This window comes from Cordyceps javanica, chromosome 3 (genome assembly GCF_051103115.1).
Source record: "Cordyceps javanica chromosome 3, complete sequence".
In the NCBI taxonomy this organism is placed as follows: Eukaryota; Fungi; Ascomycota; class Sordariomycetes; order Hypocreales; family Cordycipitaceae; genus Cordyceps; species Cordyceps javanica.
In genome coordinates this window covers 546,799-565,487 of record NC_139297.1, presented here as the reverse complement: position 1 = coordinate 565,487, position 18,689 = coordinate 546,799, and the positions used below count along the sequence as shown (strand labels likewise).

The 18,689-nt window shown below is 53.7% G+C and overlaps 4 protein-coding genes across 4 annotated transcripts; 1 reads left to right on the top strand and 3 right to left on the bottom strand.

Annotated features, from left to right (window-relative positions):
• Positions 1-27: 27 nt before the first annotated feature.
• Positions 28-2,349, bottom strand: V2A60_004395 (alkaline-phosphatase-like protein; the record flags this gene model as incomplete). The annotated part of the gene is made up of 2 exons (XM_083255715.1): positions 28-452; positions 507-2,349. The coding sequence occupies 2 exons, from the start codon at positions 2,347-2,349 to the stop codon at positions 28-30; spliced, it is 2,268 nt and encodes a 755-aa protein (XP_083111841.1).
• Positions 2,350-3,398: 1,049 nt separating this feature from the next.
• V2A60_004394 (uncharacterized protein) lies at positions 3,399-4,720 on the bottom strand (the record flags this gene model as incomplete). The annotated part of the gene is made up of 3 exons (XM_083255714.1): positions 3,399-3,741; positions 3,848-4,070; positions 4,261-4,720. The coding sequence occupies 3 exons, from the start codon at positions 4,718-4,720 to the stop codon at positions 3,399-3,401; spliced, it is 1,026 nt and encodes a 341-aa protein (XP_083111840.1).
• A 2,489-nt stretch (positions 4,721-7,209) lies between these two features.
• On the bottom strand, positions 7,210-9,178 carry V2A60_004393 (glycosyl hydrolase family 76-domain-containing protein; the record flags this gene model as incomplete). The annotated part of the gene is made up of 4 exons (XM_083255713.1): positions 7,210-8,421; positions 8,495-8,847; positions 8,903-9,007; positions 9,064-9,178. 4 exons carry the CDS (start codon positions 9,176-9,178, stop codon positions 7,210-7,212), a joined length of 1,785 nt encoding a protein of 594 aa, XP_083111839.1.
• A 4,817-nt stretch (positions 9,179-13,995) lies between these two features.
• V2A60_004392 (synaptobrevin-domain-containing protein) lies at positions 13,996-14,955 on the top strand (the record flags this gene model as incomplete). The annotated part of the gene is made up of 3 exons (XM_083255712.1): positions 13,996-14,109; positions 14,645-14,873; positions 14,930-14,955. 3 exons carry the CDS (start codon positions 13,996-13,998, stop codon positions 14,953-14,955), a joined length of 369 nt encoding a protein of 122 aa, XP_083111838.1.
• Positions 14,956-18,689: the final 3,734 nt, after the last annotated feature.

The following is an 18,689-nucleotide window of genomic DNA, read 5'->3' as shown; positions in this document are numbered from 1 at the left end:
GAGAATATTCCATCAGTTGATTTCGCCCTACTGTGGGCCACCGGTAATGTCATTCCAGACCTTGCCAATCCAGTCCCATGCATCCCCCACAGCACCCACAATCGAGCCCAAGAGACCAGGGTCTTGCTCATCGTCGGGTTCCTCACCGTCGTCTCCGCTGTCGGTTGCCGGCTGCTCGGTTGCCCCGGGTGGCGCTTCCGACGCCTCAGTCTCCTGAGCCGGTGTCGGAGACGGCAATGTCTCGGCCGTGCTGATGCTCGTGCTCGTCGGCTGCGTGCTTGTGGTGGATGATGGCGCTTCCGTGACGGCTTCCGTCGGGGCAGGGTCCTGTTCCTCCACTACCTCTTCTGTATGCGTGCCGATGGGTTTCAACGGCAGCCTCAGAGTGCCATTGTTTGGCTGGGGTGTGATGCCGACCGAGTCGCACAGCAGATTGTACAGCTCAATATTTTCTGGTCATCCTGTTAGTTCCACGACGCTATCATTGCTACCATGTGAGTACTCACGGAATGGTTCCATCCTACTGTTCGCAGGGTGTGGGAATGCAGGTCCTCTGGCGATGAAAATGGCCCTCATCAGCGGATGCTCGTGGTCGTAGCCGTGCAGACCACGCGGGTGGTACACCTCGTCATCGGCGGCCGTTGCAAGATCAAAATCGACCTTTTTGACAATAGCCCAGCCTGTTTTGGGCACAATCCAGAGTGGCGCGATGCGCTCGTTCTTGGCAAAGTGGTAGCGCTCAGGCATATCTACATCTCGCAGGTACACCTCGATGCTGGGGGTCGTCTTCTGTTTTTGCTTCAGGCCATCGTACAGTGATTGCGTATCTTCGGGGTTCTTGGGTCGCAGCCCCATCAGTGGCCAACCGTCTACGTGTTCAATTTTGCTCGTGTCGACCAAGTCCTCAAGCTGCAGCAGCCGCGTCCTATCCGTTGTAGCCATGCCATGATCCGACACGACCACGACATTGACAATGTGGGTAAGATTACGCGCCTCCAACCCCTGGAAGATCTTGTCCAGCATCGTATCCACAGCTTGGATCGTGGTGCGAATTTCGGTGCTGTTGGGACCGTACTTGTGTCCGTCGGCATCGACATCGGGCACGTAGGCGGCAATGAGTTGAGGACGCCAGCTCTCGGGTTTGACGGACTCGTCTTCCTTGCCGGGCATGTCCAAGAACTCCATGATTCTCGTGACTTTGTTATCAAGTTTCTCATTACCATTGTATGCATCCAAGACACTGGGTGCAATGTTGAGAATGCGAGCTTCGCTGCCAGGCCACATGTGGACGGCACTTCGTACGCCCTGCTTTTCCGCTGTGACCCAGAACGGCTCGCCTCCCCACCACTTGGGATCCAAGCTGCGCTCGGGATCGGTATAATAAAACTCGGCCTTGAGGTCGGGGTCCCAGAAGGTGTTGCCTACTACACCGTGTGCTTCGGGATAGAGGCCGGTTGCCAACGTGTAGTGGTTTGGGAACGTAACCGACGGAAACGACGGGAGCATGTATTTTGGCGAGATGCCTTCTTTCACGAAGGCGTTTAAGCGCGGTGTCAGCCCGCGGCTCAGAAAGTCGGCGCGAAAACCGTCCAAGCTGATGACCAATGTCGTCGGTCCAAACAGTGCCGTACCATTGCTGACGAATCGATCTTTAACAGCGGCACCTCCATGTCGATTTGCTTTGGTCAGTTTCCAGGCAACGAGCACGAGGATGGTGAAGCCAATCGCAATCAGCGCATGGATCAGAAGCCAACGCCTCCAGCTGCGTCGTCGCTGCACATGCTCCTGCGCCATCAACCCTAGATGCCGTCGATCCATCTCGTCGCTATCGTCTCGGTCGCTGCTATCGCCGGTGCTGCTGCCCTCCTTCATGCCGCCCTCCTCCATCTCGTACATGAGGCCCCCGTCCTCGCCGTGCTCGGCGCGCTCCATCAACGCCTCCCTTTTGCGCTGGCGGCGCGACCGTCGGCGCTTACGCTTCTCGGCGCGTAGGTCCTCGGTCGAGCTGGCGGCCGAGGACACGGACAGGGCCGACAGGCTGGGCCGGCGGAAAAGGTTGAGGGGGTTGGGCACGGCGAGGCCGGACCCGCGGCGCTCTCGCTCCTGCTTCCGGCGGGAGTCGGTGACGAGGCGGTCAATGTCGTCCTCCTCCACCAGGACGATGCGGTCGTGGGCGCGGAGTTCGCGGCTGTTGCGGGCGGCCTGCTGCAGCTGATCGTCGTCGCTGTCGGAATCTTGATCGCTACGCGAGTGCAGGGATGCGGCGTCGTCGTCGTACGCGACGGGCGACAGCAGCGAGCCCTCGCGCAGCCGCATCGGCGTGTCTGTGTTGAGCCGGTTCATGGACATGATGACTGATGTGCGCTTCGGGCGAGCTCAAAAGCCATGATGAAGAGATGAGATGATCATAGTCGGCGTTGGCAATCTTGGATAATAGTGTGGACATATGGGGGGCACGTACGGGCCGGTGGGTCACCCCTGTCTCGGCCTCGTTTCTACGTGGGCTTGCTGGGATGGACTACCAGTAGATAACCTTGATGACTTCCACAACCACGTAACTGAGTTTTACGCGATTCATTTTGAGCGAAGCAACATCTCCCTCACAGTCGTAAAAGTCAAATAAAACTATTTTAGGTACGGAGTAGGATAGGTATATTCAATGTCAAAGCATGTATTTTGATGCTGCTAACCGTTTTTTAATAATAATAAGAGTGCCGTTAGAATGTGGTACGGTTAACAATGGATTGCTTCAAATGAAAGATACCTGAAAAGGGCCTGCAGCGTGTAAAACTTTCGCCTCGTACCCAGTAGATAACCCTGGCGATTTCTGCGACAATATAACTGAGTTTTACGCGAGTCAGTTTGAGTACTGGTATGGCAACACCCTCCTCACAGTCGCATAAGTTGAATAAGTTTGTCTCCCAACTGTCATTGACCAGCATCCGAGCCAACCTTGCTGATAATACATTATTCAAAATGGTTGCCTACCAACGTACTGCTAACACTCAATCTACGAAAAATGTTACTGGGAGTCATCACTCATACAATATCAGCACGTTCTCAAAATCTGATTTAATTTTTGACTCGTAGACCTGGCGGTGTTTAGTTATATGGTTTAATAGATTTCTATTTGATACTCTAGCAAACTGTCGTAGCAAGGATATGTAGCAAAAGTGAATAGCAAAAGGAGTCGTAGCAAAGGTATTTACAGCAATATTCGTTGTAGTCAATACTGGTCGTAGCAATGGTATTTATAGCAATATTCGTTGTACTATTAGTCAATAGTGGAGGTACCAATGGCAGTCGTAGCAAGAGATGTACGGGGCAAATAATCACGATCGCAGGTCGTTTCCCGGCAAACCCACCCACCGATCTTCCCCTCGGCGCGGGAGTCTCTCTCAATCCTCGGCGTGGAGCGTCGAGTAGGGCAGCGTCCAGCCGGCAGCGGCCATGGACGTCAGCATGCTCTCGCTTTTGATGGACTCGAGGAAGAGGGTGCGGAAGCCGACGCCGGGCCCCGTCTGCGCGCGGCGCATGGCCGCCGCCGCGTCCGGCGAGTCGCCAGCTTCCGGGCCCAGTGCCGCGACGGCGGCCACGTAGGCGGCGCGGTCGAGCAGCATCGCCGCGCTCGGGGCCTCGGCCGAGTCCTTGTCGTCGGCCGAGTCGCTGCACCACAGTAAGGGCGGGAGCCGGGCCGCCTGCACAACCGGCACCATCTCGGCGGAACCCCAGTCAACGATTCTGGAAATTGAAAAACTTCTGTCAGCCCGTCCTTGCATGTATCAGGAGGGAGGTGTAGTGATGACAATGGGAGTGGGGAGGGAGAGGGGGGGGGAGGGATCCGTACGCTTCAATGATGAACTGATCGCCGCTGATGATGCTTCCCGCTCCGAGATTGCCATGCTCCATGGCAAACTGTCTGCTATCCTTCTCGTCACCGAGGACTTGCGGTAGCAGAGCCAATTGATCGAGCACGTCTTGCTCCACGAGTTCAGGAAGTTTGCCTTGCCGGATGCGCTGAAGGCGGCGCTGAATCTTTTCTTCAAAGTACTCGTACGCCGTCATTTCTCCTATAATGAAATGCGAACAAAAAAGAGCCATCAGTCTCTGAGCTGTGTTTTCTTTCTTGTCCATTGCTGTTTGCCTTTTCCTCTCTTCCCGTTTTCTCTCTCTCTCTCTCTCTCTCTTTTGTCTAATAACAAGGCGAGAAGAAAAAAAGCAGAGGCAAAGGAAAAAAAGACATCTGCAGCATTCACGTACTCGTCTCCAAGGTGCGTTGAATCAGCTGGAGCTGGATGCCCGCCAGGCGCGCCAGCAGGTTCCCCCTCGCCGGCTCGGGCGGCGACGCGTCGCTCCACCGCAGGCGGTCCTCGCCGGCAAAGTCGAGGACCAGGAACGGGTAGCGGATGGGGTTGTCAAAGGAGAGGCTGGCGCCGACGAGGCGCGTGGACCAGTGAAAGTCGACGGTGCCCAGCCGGTCGTACATGCGCCGCTCCGACTCGGCACGGTCCAGGATGGCCTGCGCCGCCTCCCCGTGGCGGGGGTGCTCGACGCGCAGGACGACGCTCGGCAGGTCCGAGAAGCTGACCCGGAAGACGCGGTAGTCGTCGTTGCCGTACTCGCCCTCAAAGGTGGCGTTGCAGCCGCCGCCGTCGAGGAAGGACAGGACGGCCTCGAGGACGGCCTCGGGCCGGAGATCCTGCTGGTGCATCAGGAACATCTTCTCGAGGAAGGGTCGTTTTTATTTACGTTGTTCTTTTTTTTTTTCTTTTTTTTTTCCAAACAACGAATATGTCGTGAGTTTAAACAGGATTTGCCGTAAGATGGAAACCGGGCAAATATCATACAAAAAAAAAAATAAAAGGGAAAAATTCTGCTCGTTGGTAGCAGTAAGTAGTCCACACGACTCTTTGTGATGTCAAATTGTGTTGTGTAACCAATTTGGCGTGCCAAATCAGGTAACGCCGTGTGTGGCTTGCTCCTGGGTTTGAGGAATAAACCTGGTTGGTTCCGCGCATCGTTGCATGCAGCGCTCATGACGATTCGATAAAGGCAAGCCCCGATGGCTGCAGGCTGCAGGGCATATATGCAAGTGAACAAACAATATGAGGAAGAGTCAGGAAGTAGTAGGTGACGGCGCCGGCGAACCATGTCCGGGGTCCGGACCACATATCCCACAAATGCCAGGATATGTATATATATAGCTCTACATGCACATTTACAAATACAAATGGCCCCTTACCCCCTTTCCCTCTTGCTATACACTTGTAGCCAGCCCAGCGTCTCTCAAAACATCATTGTCCGCCGTCGCCGTCAGATCCTTGTCCCTCAACCAACGCCCCTTGGCCGCGAACCATCCCTCCGTCTCCTCGACGCACCCATGAGGGGCCGTGATTCACATGCGTGCGCCCAAAAGGCGTCGACATTGTCGACCCTCACCTGATATAGCGTCTGGTAGGACCTCGCATTCGTCACCGCGAACCAGCGGCCCTCGCGCTAGACGCGCGCGAAAGTCGGCCGGTCCGCGGGGGCCTACCACAGACCGCGCGCAGCACGCGGTGGCGGACCAACGGCGGCGCGTCCTCGAGCCGCTTCTTTCACCAGCATGGTGCGCGCGGGCGCCGGTCCGGATCATGCCCACGGCCAAACTTTGGGCCGCTGCCAGGGTAGCATCAGCGGAAAAAAGCGACGCTACTTTCCAGGCAGAGCCCGTCGTTTGATGCCCATCAGCACGTCGTACCCGCCCCAGACCAACACCACCACCACCACCACCGACACCAAAACTTTGAAGCTGTCCTCCTTGTCTGTAGCTCCCAGCACAGAGAGACCCCCTAACTGCTGGATCCATCGGCAACACGTCCAGCAGCTCACCGAACTCATCCTAAGCCGGGGGCATCGTGAAAGCGTGGCGCAGTATCGGCAATGGCCGCGACACCCCGGCGGTCCGAAGCGGCCGGGTTCCTCCACTCCTCCCCAAATCTCTTCGCTCAGCATCGACGTCAACCCTGTGCGGCGTCGCATTCGCCCTCTTTTGGTGCTAGGGGATCCCGGCGATGCATCGGGTGGTCGCACGACAGGTTGCGACGACACGGTGCGTAGCAAAGACACGCAGGCGCGCTTGGCCCTTTTGCACGGCGTGCAAGACTTGCGGCGCGGCGGGGATGGTTTTTGTTCGGCTCTCCCCTGGAGCGTTGTTGGACATTTGCCGATTTTCTTCGCTTCTCATTGTAGAATGAAAATATGGGAATCAATGTGAGAAGAATGTAGAGAGAAAAGTGTCGCGCACAGGAGCCATCGTAAAGAAGGAACGGGGAGCGCAAGGCCGTACGAGAGGAACAGTAAGAGAGAGAGAGAGGTTGTTGCTATTTGTCGTGTACAACGGGTTTGCCGGGGCGTGTGTGTGTGTGTGTGTGGGGCGCGCCGGGCCGGACCTCCGCCCGTGAAAGAGACACGGCGAGCCGGATGCTAGCGCCGGGCACCGCACCAGGGTCTCCAAGGAGGCCCCTCTGGGCACGAGCTGCGTCAACTGAAAATTCGCCATTCAAAATAGTGATTGGCATGGACGCATAGTTTGACGTTCGATGGAACGAGCATCTCCGCATATATCAAGAGAGTACCAGTCGCCCTTGAATCACCACCAGCCTACACCCCACGCGGCGGGCCGAGTGCCTGCCCAGGGATGAGGTGGCGCCGGTTGTAGAGAGGCGGCCAGAGTCCTTGGCAGGCGCGCAGTACACGATGCGCAGGCTCGCGCGGTTTGTGGAAATGCAGGCTGTCAGGAGCTGGGGCATGCCGCTCGGCTCGTTTAACGCGTTTTGACAACGGGAAGCGGCGCTGGTTACGGATGCGTTTGGGCAAGCTCGGGAATGGGAGTGCGTAAAAGGTTGGTCTGGACAGCCCACAGTGGACAAAGTGAAAGAGGACTTTGGCATTGTCCTGTACAGGTTTCCTCTAATTTGTATATAATCTCAACGCTAAATGTGCAGTTTTTGTACAAGAAAGCACCGCTGCCACCAGAGGCTACCTCCAGATGAATACATGTCGCTATAAGCCCCGTTTATTTACCAGCATTTCAATGCATACCATATTTTACAATAAAAATGCATGTCACCATGCACAAAACGCCAAAGCGCCAAAGCCCAAGAAACAAGAACGCCAAAATGCAACGCAAGTAAGTCCACATGTCAGAGCGTGGAATGCAGTGATGCTTTACTTGTTCCAGTGCGTGTCGACCGGTTGAATGCGGTCAGCGTCGTCAGTCGTTACGGCCTGACCGACAGGCCCGGGACGCGCCACCGAATTTCGTGGCCATCCGATGGGCATGTTGGATTGTCGGCGGGTGCTATTGCTGCTGTTGCTTCGCACACGATTAACGGTCACAGGCATGTTCTCAATGGGCTTTTCGCTGATGCGAGAGCTGTGAGAGCTCCCGTTGTCGGTCGCAACTTGGCCGGTCTTCTCGTCCACCGGAGAGCGACGGCGACGGCCGGCTGCACCACCCAGAATGCCGGCTCCCGCCCCGGCTCCTGCAGCCGCTTCGCCTTTGACGGTAGACTTGAAGTTGGCGATTGAGTCCTTGACTTGATTCATCATTTTCTGGTCCGAAGTCTCGTCAAACAGGAGCCAGGCGATGGCGCCGGTAATGCCAGTCAAGATGGCCAGAGTGATGAATGCGGCGGCTGCTTTCATTGCCGAGGTCGGTGGGGAGAAGCTGGGGACAGGATCCTTTCTACCAATATCACCGGAGCCCGCATTCACATCGCCCTTGCTGGTGCCTCCCGTATCGGCCGTCAGCGGGGTTTTGCGGCTCTTTATGGAGGTGGATAGAAGAACTTCCAAGGCAGCCATCTGCTGACCGACACCGGTGGATCCGTCGTACTTGCCGTCGTTGTTTCCCCATTTCAGCCCACACATTCTGCCATTGCTACCTCCGACGCATTGGCTCACGGCAGCCTTTGCAGAAGCCCTGAGGTACGGAATTATGGTGTTGTAGGTATGAGGCGCCCACTGGGTGGCGGCGGCGAGCCATCGGGACAGGTAGGCCTTGAATGATTGCTGGTCAATGTTGCAGCGGTCAACGGGTTCGCAGGCCACCTCGGACATAATGTCCTTGTTGGTGCCGACGAAAAAGACTTGAGAGCCTTTGATGAGATTGTCGAGGCGCGATTTCCAGGCGCTGGATTCGGTGTGATTGTACATGGCGGCTGCACCAAGAATGAAGCCGCCGGCGTTGTAGGAGAACTGGTACGGGCTATATTCGGTACAGTTGTTGCCAATGGCAGCACCGTCGATGATGTAGTACGTTTCGTGGTTGATGAACCCCGTGGCCCACATCCAATCCCAAGTCTTTTCTGCCCAGTCAGCATAGGTTTGATTGCCGGTGTAGAGGGCCAGTCGAGCGCCGAGAGCGAAGAAGCAGGCCTGAGAAATTGAATTCTTGAAAGAAGAGTGTCAGCGGCGGACGTGTGAGATGCGTAAAGGAAAGAGTGCGCACCTTGTAATCGTAACCTTTGTTCCATTGGTAGATTTGCCAACGCAAACCTCCGCCACAGTCCTGCGTCTCCCATCGGGCGGCTTGCGTGTTGAAGACGGCCTGGGCGAGCTCGAGCCACTGGGGCTTGTCGGCTGGGGGATTAGGAAAGTTGTACTCGGCGGCGGACATGACGGCGAGGCCCCAGAAGCCTTGATCGTCGTTGCCTTCGGTCAGGGTCTGGTTGTTTGGCATGTAGTCTCTGTTGTTGCCGACCTGGAAGAGCAGGGCCTCGGAAATTAAGTCGTTATACCCATCGTCACCTGTGTAATACCAGTATTCAATGAGGGCGCCCATCATGGCACCGGCTTCCCACCCTGGTTGACTTGATTAACAGCAGGCCAGGCAAGCATGGTTTGGAGAGCAACGAACAGTAGTATGGCGGGGGGAGCAGGCCCGGTATGCCACCAGGTTTGTTGCCGTTGTAAAAAGAAAGCATGTCGTCGGCGATGCTCTTGGCGGTACTTTTTACGGATTCTGCAGGATTCATGGTCAGCGGCGGGCAAATATTGGGTGACGGGTGTCATGCGCACGTTGCGAGTTCAGGTCCAGGTTGTAGCCGGCGGCATCGACAAGGCGGCCAGCTACAAGCAGCGAAGCCGTGACCAGGCGACCCAGACAGGGTCCTCGAGATATGGACGCGAACATGTCGATCTCAGCAGCCAACACTTTATCGGACTGAGTTTGTGTGAATGTTTTGAAAAGAAGGAGGGAAACTCGGATTCAGAAAACGGGCGGAGGAAATGGGCCCATGGGTTGGAGAAGCGCAGCAGGTCGAGGCGAGTCAAGCAAGGGTGGAGGTCCCAAGTAAAGTCTGTAAAGCGGGTGGTGGGCGTGGCACGCAGTTGTGGTTGTGGTGGTTGTGGTGTATATGTCGTGAATTATTAGTGAGTATGGTTCTTGGGGGCGAAGAAGAAGACGGTTTCGGGAGGCGGGTGTTGAGGGAGAAAATGATGAAACATGGCTCTCGTCAAGGGATAATGGAGAGAAACAGCCAGAGAGAAGGAGGGAGTCGGAAAAGGATGGGAAAGATGGGAAAGAAGCAAAGCCGACGTCAGAGAAAGCAACCAGGCTTTGGGGGGGTACGAATAGGGTGTCGGTGGTTTTTGCCTGCAGGGCGTATCGGGTTAAGGTTAGGTGACCAAGTAAGGTACGGGTGTGGTGAGTGGTAGGCTGTGGCTACCTGTCTATGTACCTTGGCAGGCAGGCTGGCTGGCACATATTGTCCTCCGTAGGCTCGGGTTGTCCTCGCTGGCTGCCAGGCTGCTTCGAGGTAAGGCGGGTTCAAAGTGGGGATCGAGCCAGGAGTTGGCACCAGCCGGAAAACGGAAAGGCGCCGCTTGAAGCTAATAATAAGCAAGACCTGGCCAGCAGCCCCAGAGCACCTTTGTTGACTGATTCTGACGCAGGGCATACGAGGAGACCCAGAAATAAAGCTCCTCCGGGTAACTACTGGGTACGGATACTGTGTAGCGCCACGCCAGAGGTGGCAGGGGTCGCAGTGGTCGATCCGGGGGACGAGCTGGCTCGGTTGCCATGGCCAAAGTCGATGGATGTTAGCAGGGGCTGGGTGGGAGCTGGTGGTTTGGCGGTGGTTGGCGGGTAAAAGTAGCAGTAGCTAGCAAAATCATGGCTGGGTGATGAACAGGTGACTGCAGGGCGCGAGCTGTCAGCTGCTCTGGTAGGGAAAAGAAGGGAAAGAAGAGGGGCTAGCTGCAAGAAGACAAACTTGATCGAGGCGGTTCATATGGATGAATGCGTTGTCAAGTAAAGGTGCAGGCTCTGAACATATCATGGCCAAATGCAGCACACAATTCGCCCTTACTGGTATACTGTCTTGCTCAGGCTCTGGCTGCAACCAACCCGGGCTTCCAGTACTGTCGACCGCTGTCAAACACTGTGCCAAAGACGGCCCGACAGAGGGCGCGACACGCAGAGAGGGCCACTAAATAACCTACGAAAAGCCACCCAGCCACCCTGAAAAGTCGCCAAACGAGGCCTTTGCAGAGTGCCTCAATAAAGTGCCAAATGCAAAACTCATTGATCGGTACCAAGCAAGTACATTGGCGGTCAAGGCACATTGTTTTTACACTGAAAGCAAACATGAACCTGAAAAAGATCACAGAGTGAGTTGCGCAAGTGCCTGCCAGCCCGCAAACAGCCGCCGCTCAGCCATATCGAACCCACCCACTGTCGGGCTGTCGATTCGCCATCAGGCCATGACGAGGCCCCCAGGCAATACGAGCTGCGCTGCCATAAGTACACGCCAACCACACGACTGGGCTGCACTGCACTGCACTGCCACCAGCCAACAAATCAATTGAAAAAAGAAAGAGAGGTGGGTTTATACGAGCCTGTTTGGTTGGTGGTTGGTATGTGAAAAGGCTCCTGGATTTCCACTTGTTTATTTCTTTATTTCTTCATTTCTTTTTTCATGCGGGCCTATTTCAACTCGTGCAGGGAAAAAAAAAATCCCCTTTACTTACGGAGATGCAAATATCCCTCCTTTTGGAAATTGCATGCCTTTGACTGATTCATGCATCGCCCGGTAGGTGGGAGACGACGTCTGCTTGGTATAATCCGAAAGTAGATTGTCTCCTAACTAATTATAAGTACTTACTTAACAACAATGTTAAGAGGGATCTTGTTTGGCTTGCCAAGTATAACTACTTTGCTAAGTAAAAGAATGAATCACAGAACAAAAATAAAGACACTCAACCTCGTTTTTGGTTTCCCTTCTCTGACACCGAGCAGTCTCTACTTAACTTGGCCCATCCAGTAAGTAAGAATGGTCCTGAAACTCACACCCCGTATTCCTGCTCTCTGTCCCTGTCCAACAACCACGCGCCAGACTATACGGGTCTCGCAGTGCCGAGACGCACCAAACGTTTTGACACATTCATCTACTTACCAGTCTTTGCCCTCTGGGGGGGTTTTTTTTTTTTCTTCTTCCGACACAAAACGGATGCAACGCACCCTTTCCCCCCCTCCATCCGCTGGTCCACGCCCCCCTCCTAGGGGAACACGAGCATGCACGGCTTGTCCCCCGCACTTGTCGTGGCGCATTCTGCTGGTACAAAAGTAATACAAAGGTAAAAAAAAAGGTCAGACCTCGTCTCCCGCAAGACGAGCCTCGTGAACACCCCCCTTCCCTTCCCTTTTCATGGCCACAAGACGTCGTCAGCAACCCTTCCAAAACAGCCAGCCAGCTAATACATGACTTCTGTTGACGGATATTGATGTGTGGCCTTGGCTTACATGACGACCACTCATCACCATCTTTCTTCTACACACTCCTCTTGGCAAACCCTCTATCGGGCTTGCCCAGGCTTGGATTTTCTTTTTCTTGGTCTTCTTCATGCATCTTCTGGTTCTTCCCTTCTTCCACCTCTTCCCGAAACGATTTGCCTGAATGCGCAACCTGACCCCAAACCCGCCATGCTCTAACAACCAGCACAACCAAACCCTGTGCATGACAAAGGAACAGACATGTTCGCGCGCTCGGTGGTCTCTCCGACCATCCCCTGGTTTCAACGCCACCGCACACCCACGGAACAAGCGGGGGATGGGTGTTCCTGTATTCTTTCGGTCGCAACCCCATTCGCCTTTGTGTCTGTACTCAGTACTGGTAGACTGTCTGTCGGTATGTGCCCAGCAGCTCCCTTGCGTCCGGCAAACGTCCTACTGGTACGTGTAAGCGCCCGAGCATCGTGCCACCCGCCGTACGGGGAGCTACCCTGGTCAGTTCGGGCGGCATCCTGTCGATTTCTGTATGAATTATCCTACATGACTCTCACTGCATCGCCAAGTAGCCCAATCAGCCCATCTTGAAAACTACGGGGAAGAAAAAAGCAAAGAAAAGGAGGGGGAAGAAGAAGAGGAAAAAGTAGTCTCTACAACTGCGGAATATATCTGTCGGGCCTGTCTTTGTCGCCTTTGATCGGGATATGGCCACCCTATGTTCTTTTCGCCACTCTGTCCGTACTTTGCAGCAGTGGCATGTCCTGACCAAAACTCCTTGTCGAAAGAGCGGTGATACTTGCCCCAATACCCTGTCCGCCAGCACCTCGCCAGTAAACGACCCCGGGTATTCAGCCAAGCCCGATATGCACAATAGCCCGACAGGTGGACGTGGCTACTTATGCTTCCGACTGGACTGCATCCTCGGCGACAAACCCACGTACCCGGAGACGATCTCGTTGGCTTGGCCAGGTCTTTCCTTTCTCGGACGGCTCGCAGTCGACCCGACTGTCCCGCGTCAGTCATGTCGTACTGGTTCCATGATTGTACAAGTGTAAAATGACTATCAAAACTAATCATGCCTATATTGGGCACGTAACTAGTTGTTCCCGAGGAACAAGATGAAGAAGCAGTAGAAGCAGTAGAACACGAAGAATAAGAAGAACCAAAAGTGACTGCCGGGGATGGAGATTCCATCGTTACCAGACTCGACTCAAAATCCGCTCCGTCGGGAGCGTCGGTGAAACCTGGCGCGTACGCTATCATAGTGTGGACTGGCCAGCGCTGCCGGAGCGGTACGTCGCACCCGGCGCTTGTCAAGTTCAGACTTCAACATCAAGACTTGCCTGTGCCTGCCCACCACCCTGCCAATAAAACGAGCGTGAGATCGGCGTGGTATTATACGGATATGCAGGCACCAAAGCTGGGGCCGTCAAGGCCAGATTACAGATTCGCTCGACGCTATATTTAGAATAGCGCGTACCATGTCAGCCACTGCTGAGCCACACCACCCGCCACGAAGCTGAAGAGGAAAAGCCGTGGCAAGGTGGCTGGTGATTAGCTGTCTCAGGATCACGTGCTAACCTCTCAGTCCTCACTTCCGCCCCAGCCTCAGCGTTGCTCAGGGAACCTTGGGCGGCAAAAGGTTCTTGGACCGGCCTCTAATGCCAAGTCGCGAACAAGAAAGAAAGGGCAAAATTTACCTGTAGAGTAGATCAAGAAGAACAAGAACAAGAAAAAAAATTATAATAATGGGCTTTTTCTTATTGCATCTCTATAGCTTCGGTCGTCTTCCTACGGACACGAATCACTGGAAACGCGTGTTGCGGCATCTGTCGCAGGTACGTTTGGCACCGGCGCATACACTGAGCAGGCTGGGAGGGAAAAACCCCCTCATTTTACCCGGACAAAGTGCTCGGCGTGCCAGCCATAGCCAGCCCCCCAAAAGCCCGGCCGTCGTCAGCGCCACCCATACCATTTGCAGTGCCACGCTCAGCGATACCCACCTTGGAAGGGGGCCGCTGAGTCGTCACAGCACGCAAACCTCTACTGGACAACTTTCTCTTTCTCCGCCAACGAAACCCTTCATCGACAAGAACAGCGACGCAAATTTACACCACAACGGCATCTCCAACGACGTTTCCGCCACCAGTTCCTCGCGCATTGGGATACCCCGATTTTGATTCGAGCGCTTGCTTCTTTTTTTCACCGAAAGCCCGCCCATCATGCCTGAGCAAGAGCCCCCTTATGATCCCTATATCCCCAGCGGCGGCCAGGCGGCTGGTACGCAGCAGGCCGGCGGTGCCGGTGGCAATGCCAGAACGCAGGCTCTACAAGCTGTAAGTTGGCTGACTCTATACGAAAAGCATCATCACATTTCATTCTGTTCTACGAGCGACCGACTCTTTTTTTGGGGGGGGGGGGGGGGGGGGGGGGGGGGCCTTCTTTTGGGCGGTTCGTTGTGCTGGCGCGGATAAACCGGTTCTGCGGCAACGCTGGGGCGGCCTGACGAAACGGTCGTCAAAGCATCTTGATGCTGCGACAGCGCAAATGCGAAAAGAACATGCTCTCTGTGCCGAGCGACAATTCGACGGGCCGAAGCGCATTTTTCTTGGCCGTTGTGGCCCGCTCAAGCCGTTGCGAGACAAGAAGCTGGGGAGCATGACTGATTGCGTCACCCTCTGCAGCGTTTGGCCTATGCCTTGGTAGTAGGGCACTGGACTTCCAGACGTCTGCGCCAACGCAGCGCCAGCAACGGCGCCTGCAGCACCAGAAACCGCCCCGGAAGACGGCTAAAGAAGAGGTCGGCGTAGATTAAGCGATGAAAAGAGGGATGCTGTGATGACTCGGGGCGATTGCTAACCATGGCGACAGCAAATCGATGACACGGTCGGCGTGATGCGCGACAACATCAACAAGGTCTCGCAGCGTGGTGAGCGCCTGGATGCCCTGCAGGACAAGACAGACAACCTGGCCGCCTCGGCGCAGGGTTTCCGCCGCGGCGCCAACCGCGTACGCAAGCAGATGTGGTGGAAGGACATGAAAATGCGCATGTGCATTATCATCGGCATCATTATCCTGCTGGCCATTATCATCATTCCCAGTACGTCACGCCCCATTATCTGAACAATGCTTGCACCCTTACTTACCTATACACAGTCGCCGTCAAGACGTCCGGCCACTAAGCTTGGAACACAGCTTTCCGGGGCAAGGTGAAACGACTTGGGAAAGGCATGCGGTTTTTGTTTCTTTTTGGACGGTTTTGAATTTGAGCGGCGTGCCGGCTCTGCGCAGTCTAAAAGAATAAACAGCGAGACTGGCGGAAAGAACCTGGGTCATGCTGCCAAACAGGGTAATTTTGTTTTCTTGTTTCCTAGCATTGTGGAATTAATAATCAACCATGAAAACTTGAGTTGTTTGTTGGCAGTGCGCGGCCATGGCCTCGCGACATGCTGAGTGAGGTTGGGAAAGACTGGTCGGCGCTGCATGTATGACTGGAGACTAGGCGTTACCGCATTAATCGAGATGTATGTATGGTTCTTTTTTTTCTCTTCGAACAAGGGCAAAGAAAAAAAAGGGGGGAATTGCTTGTCGATTTTCCGTTTACCAGTGACTGCCAGGTGAGGGATTATGGGCTCCTCAGAGACGTGTATGCAGCCAAGCCGGACAAACGTCGGCCAGGGCTGAACAAGGTAGAGAGTCTAGAATGTAGAATGCATGATGATTTCTGTCTTTTTTTCTACATTCTCCACGTGGGCTTGTTTAACCCTAAGTTTCTTTAGCGGAACCAGATGTGAAAAAAAAAAATCAGAACTGCCGGTACAGGGTTGAGATAGACACAGAGAGGAGTGGCTCTGTTGCATCGATTTAGTTTATCAATCAGTAGAAAAGTTGCTGGAAACTGGGCCGGGTCCCCACACCGGTGGGCATGAGCTGACGAGACCGGGGCGGCTGAACAAGGCAACGACAGGCCAAGGTGAGGCTCTTTCTTATCTGATCTTGTTCTTGCTGCTGTTTTGCTGGTCCAAGGGGTGGTTTCAGTGGAGAGAGGTGTGGGATTGTGGAAACTACTAATCACGACAGCAAGACAAACAACAGCAGTAGCCCATGTCTGTAAGAGGCCTACGAATGGGGAGCGGCGGGGGCGACTGGGGTGTGTGTGAGGGTGTTGGTATGTTTTTTTGCGGCAATACGCACTTATGCGAGGTTTTCGGAACAGCAGGATAAGTAGATCGGTCGAGACAAGGTGTCAAGCAAAATTGTTGGGAAGAGTAAGAGAGTAAGAGAGAGAGAAGAGCGAAAGCAAGGATGAGGGCATGAGAGAGGAAGAAGGAACGAAGAAGAAGATTTGGGGCCAAAGAGTATCAAGAACAGAGATGGGGATGGAAAGGTTGACCCTAGGATGAGAGAGAGAGGGGTGGACCGGGGGAAGGGGAAGGAGAGAGGAGCGAGAGAAAGAAGGGAGCTGAGAGCACGGTTGGCGGTTCGGTTGGGTGAGGGATATTTCGAGTTTATGTGGTCAACATGTGCGTGTGCGTGGTGCGTGATTGTTTTGGATTCTGGATGCGTGAATTTCACATTGGGGCGAAGTAGAGTGTTGCAGTGAAGAAGTGAAGAGAGGACATTATTGCAAGTTTGTCAAGTCCGATTATTTTTTTCCCCTCCCAATCTTGTTTTAATTATTATATTCATTTTTCTTGTTTTGTTTCAGGAGCACATCCATCCATCCCATCCGGTAACGTCGTATTGCAGAAAAAGACGTACATGATCGTATGGGGTTGAGCCAACAAAAAAAAAGAGAAGAAAAAAGAGAAAAAAAAAAGAAAAAAAAAGAACAAAAGAGGGGGAATTGTTACGGATGACGCGAATGCCGCGTAATAAAACAAAGCATACTTGGAGAACAGAGCAACGGAACTGTCAAGTGTCAGGGCATGTCAGAGCATGCAAAAACTCGTTTAGGCTGTTGGCGTGCGTGGAAAGAAAAAAGAGGCAAGGCACCTAGCAAGTAGTACTGAGTAGTGCTGAGGTTGGGGCGGCGAACGGAAAGCCGGATCGTTTGGTGGGGAGGGGGGCCATGACGGAACGGCGACTTTTTTTATATATATTATATATTATATATATACATTTTCAGTATTTTATCAACATGTATGTGTATGAAAATGTGTATATGTATCTCAGTACTCTTTTTCTTCTTAATTCTTTATTTTCTTACCTGCAACCGGTAAAATGCATGTAATTTGGAGCGGCATATTTTGACCATATATCAGCTGCAGCAAGCAAGCGAGAAAATGACAGGCGGGGTGGGTGAGGGCGACCGGCGGATTTACCTGTTGAGCCTCGGCGATCGTCCAGGATGGAGCCCAAAGCGATGGAGGATGGGCTTGAAAATACATGACAGATTAAAAAAAAAGAAATGGTTAAAAAAAAAAGTAAACTAAATAAAAAAATTAAGTATTCAAATCGGCACATGATGAACGAATGAATGCGGTTTTTTTTTTTCCTTTGCATTTTCATTTCAGTTCATTTGATTTCCCCCCTTTACTTGGTTACGCAATGTGGCCATGGGCCCGTGTATCATCTCGGCTATCAAGGCACAAGTCCGCTATCGAATGGGTGGGATCGTGGCCGGGCTAGATGTGCCGAGTGAACCTATTTTTTTTTTTTTTGTTTCGAGACGTCTTTGCTTTGGTAACAAGCGGGTGAAGGCAAAAGAGAGGAAGAAAAGGAGAGAAGGAAAGAGAGAGAGGCTCTGTGCACTGGATACGGCGGCACGGCGAGATCGACATCTTGTATGGTGCCAACGTTACTAGTTACCCCAGTTGCCCAGGCACCACCGATGGCCGGTTGTGTGAGAGGCAAAGAGGGTAAGTTAGAGAGACGGAGGGGGGAAGACGGAGAAACAGAGAGTTGGCCCGCCTGCTCAGCCTGCCCTCTTTGATTAGCCCTCAACAGGTATCCGTGCCTGGGGGGGGCCAAGTAACCTAACAACATCCAAGATGGGTAATAATAATAAATCGAGGTAACAGAGAAAAGCTCCAAGTTGGGTGAGAGCCAAGAAGTGACGTACTGAAGGGCCCCGCGGAAGCAGGTACTTGCTGGGTATCCCCAAACGCCTCACACCGCCAGGCAATCTGGCAAGCATAAGCGGCGGCAATTAATTTTTTTTGTATAGTTTGACATTTGCACCTGGTAAGCAAGCTTCTTTTATTCGTTTTGGCTCTGATGCGATTTTTCATTTTACTTTGATTCTGGCCTTGCTCATCTCTTTATCCCATCCATCCATCTACTTGGTACTGAACTCTCACCACCACCCCTCCCAGCCAACGGGCATGCCCTGCCGTGGACAAATACATGCAAGCCTTGCAGCGGTTTCGGGGGCCGGTTCTGCGCTCCTCTGCCTGTGGCCCCACGCCTGCTAAGCCCACACTGGCCCCAATTCCCACTCTGTGACTCGCACCCACACCCGCTCTCGCTCTTCTCGAAAGACGGGACCGGGGTGGTCCCTCTCCAACCTAAAAAAAAAAAAGAACCACCCGGTCGCCGGCTCTTTGCTGCTGTTCCCCCTCGAACATAAGAAAAAAAATTCCCGGCTCTGAGCCATCCTCTCTCCTTCTCTCGTAAGAAAGAAAAAAAGAGGACAAGGTCATTCAATTGACCTGCTTCTTTCGGTTCAGCTGCCTTCGACCGCCTTTTTCTAGCCCTCTTGTGCTGTCTCTTTCTTTTAGCGCTCATCGCAAACAGTCGTTTGCTCTCTCTCTTGCACATCTCTACTCTCTTCTACTCTGAACCTACCTACCTACCTACCTAGGTGCTCCGGTACGACCACCACCGCACCACCACACCTCACATCTTTTCGACAAAAAGACAAAAGAAAAGCAACAACACCCGCCGAACCACATACAGTACTTGCTTCCATCCA